General features: G+C 30.0%; 1 protein-coding gene across 1 annotated transcript; it reads left to right on the top strand.

The window, feature by feature from the left end:
- The first annotated feature begins 531 nt into the window (after positions 1-531).
- On the top strand, positions 532-2,258 carry LOC108572416 (kynurenine formamidase). The gene is made up of 8 exons (XM_017934653.1): positions 532-607; positions 690-780; positions 874-975; positions 1,209-1,343; positions 1,426-1,504; positions 1,584-1,775; positions 1,850-1,985; positions 2,080-2,258. The coding sequence occupies exons 1-8, from the start codon at positions 596-598 to the stop codon at positions 2,215-2,217; spliced, it is 885 nt and encodes a 294-aa protein (XP_017790142.1). The 5' UTR covers positions 532-595; the 3' UTR covers positions 2,218-2,258.
- The last annotated feature ends 59 nt before the right edge of the window (positions 2,259-2,317 follow it).

Below are 2,317 nucleotides of genomic sequence, written 5' to 3'. Positions count from 1 at the left end.
ATCAGTAGCTTGGTTAAATTTCAAACAGTATTTTAAAATGTACTTTAGTTGATAAAATTAAAATATAAATTTTGATGGTGAATTTTTGTGAAAAAAAAAACACGACTTCGTTAAGATTCAAAAAAAGAAATATTATTTTTCCATTAACAAATGATGATAATACATACAAATAAATCTTTGTTCTTATTTGTGCATTCATATATTCGTTCACTGTATAGAAAAGCGTGCTGTTAAGTAGGGACAGATTAGTAGAACCCGTTGGCTTACGAGATGCTTGTTAGTCATTTGTGTGCATCAGTTGCATACAACAGTGGCGCGATCTATAAATATTAACGAATGATATACATAGTATTTTACGATACGATCTTAAAGAACAGGAGTGAACTTTCATTAAGCGAAGAAACATCTTACGGTTGTCGATTGTAAATTCTATTCCTTTAAACAAAAATCATTACTAATTTGCCAACATTGCTAATCTTATCAAGCGTCTAAAGACAATAGTGAAGGGAACATCTTTGTCATTATTAAAGCGGCAGCACAGTTATCAGTAAAGTATAATCTGTTTATTCAAAATTTGTACAGTTACCAATCGAAGATGTCTATTTCAGTAAGTGTATATCGATTAATTGTTCTTACTGTGTACATTAATTTTTATCATTGTTTCAAAATCTTGTTTTTTTTGCCTTTAGGCACAGGAGGTAAATTACACTCCTAGTAAATGGAGCAAGAGATTCGATGAGACACAAGTATTAATGCATTACTATACATTCGCCAAAGAAAGTACATTAAAATGAATATTAACAAAATTGAATTGAATTATCTTACAATCAAACAAATTTTGTAAAATAAAAGTTGATGTATATATTATTGCAGTTACCGCAAATGCTCGTAAAAATCTGAAATGCGAACTCGATGTTCCATATGCTGCAACAGAACGAACTAAATACGACATCTATGGAACTGATCTATCTAAAGGCGCGTATACGAAAGTTTTACGACGAACTTTCCATAAAATGTGAAAATCTCTTGTCAAATTGAAGACTATTATTTTTTTCATTAATTTATAATTTTTATACTACTTATATTCACCATAATAATATAGTCGTCTTTTCTTTTTTTAATCCATTTTTATTTTGTGCCAATTTTCAAGTTGATATAAAAGTATACAGTGTAATGAATTTTTAAACAAAATAATATGTTTATCTCAGATGCTCCTATATTTGTATTCGTTCACGGTGGTTATTGGCAAGAAGGTAGTAAAGACATGGCTGCATTTGCAGCTCCTGTCTTTGTCCGCAAAGGAATTAAAGTAATAACCATTGGTTACGATTTATGTCCTAATGGTAAATTTTCTACCTTTTTCTTTCTTTGCCTGCTTCCAGATATAAAATTAAAAATAATATTCCAAAAATATTTATATTTTAGTTAAACTTAGAGATATAATATACCAAGTAAAAACGGCAGTTGAGCATATATTAAAATATGCTTCGAGTTTGGGATGTCGGTACGATATGCACAATGATTATGAAGTAATTATTTTATTAATTTACAATATAATAATAAAATTGGGTGGATTTATGTAGAAATATTTGGGTCTCTGGTCATAGCGCTGGTGCTCATTTAGCAGCCAGTCTTTTGTTTGATGAATTATGGCTGGATAAAATGATAGAACAGGGACACCTGAATCTGTTGAAAGGTATCGTGTTAATAGGCGGCGTTTATAATTTAAAACCACTTGTCGATACGAATATTAGTACAACTTTAAAACTTACAAAGTAAGTACTCAAGTACTTTTATAAACTACATTTACACTTTTAGTTTACAGTAATATATAATACGCTTGATTTAGGGATGAAATCGACGCGTACAGCTTTACCACGCTGAATACCAAAAATAACACACCCATCCAACAGTTGAAAGTTATTGTCACTGCTGGACAATGTGATTCACCGGGACTTATTAACGAATCACGCGAATGTGCTCAGGTACTTGTGTTATTCTAAATGAATAGATAATAATTTTCATTTGTTCATTCTTTCACCTCTAAACAAAAACGTATAATCATCTTTTCCATTTTAGAAACTTCTTACAATGGTGGATCATGTTGAATACATTTTCCTTCGGGAAAATATCGATCATTTCGATATCGTGGAAAAACTCACGAAAGAAGAATTTGTTCTGACGAAAGTGATATTGAGTAATATATTACATGAATAGGAGGGAATAATTTTCGTATAAACAACATCTAACTGTACAAACGCAACACCAACATAAATTCATAACAAATATTTAATATACAAAATTGTATATATTTTGA

This window comes from Habropoda laboriosa, unplaced genomic scaffold (genome assembly GCF_001263275.1).
Source record: "Habropoda laboriosa isolate 0110345459 unplaced genomic scaffold, ASM126327v1 scaffold65, whole genome shotgun sequence".
In the NCBI taxonomy this organism is placed as follows: Eukaryota; Metazoa; Arthropoda; class Insecta; order Hymenoptera; family Apidae; genus Habropoda; species Habropoda laboriosa.
The sequence above is the reverse complement of the archived record's forward strand: the minus strand, read 5'-3'. Positions and strand labels throughout refer to the sequence as shown.

Coding starts and splice junctions, on each gene's coding strand:
- LOC108572416 (XM_017934653.1), top strand. Junction 1,505..1,583: donor GCTTCGAGTTTGGGATGTCG/GTACGATATGCA, acceptor GGATTTATGTAG/AAATATTTGGGTCTCTGGTC. Junction 1,776..1,849: donor ACAACTTTAAAACTTACAAA/GTAAGTACTCAA, acceptor CGCTTGATTTAG/GGATGAAATCGACGCGTACA.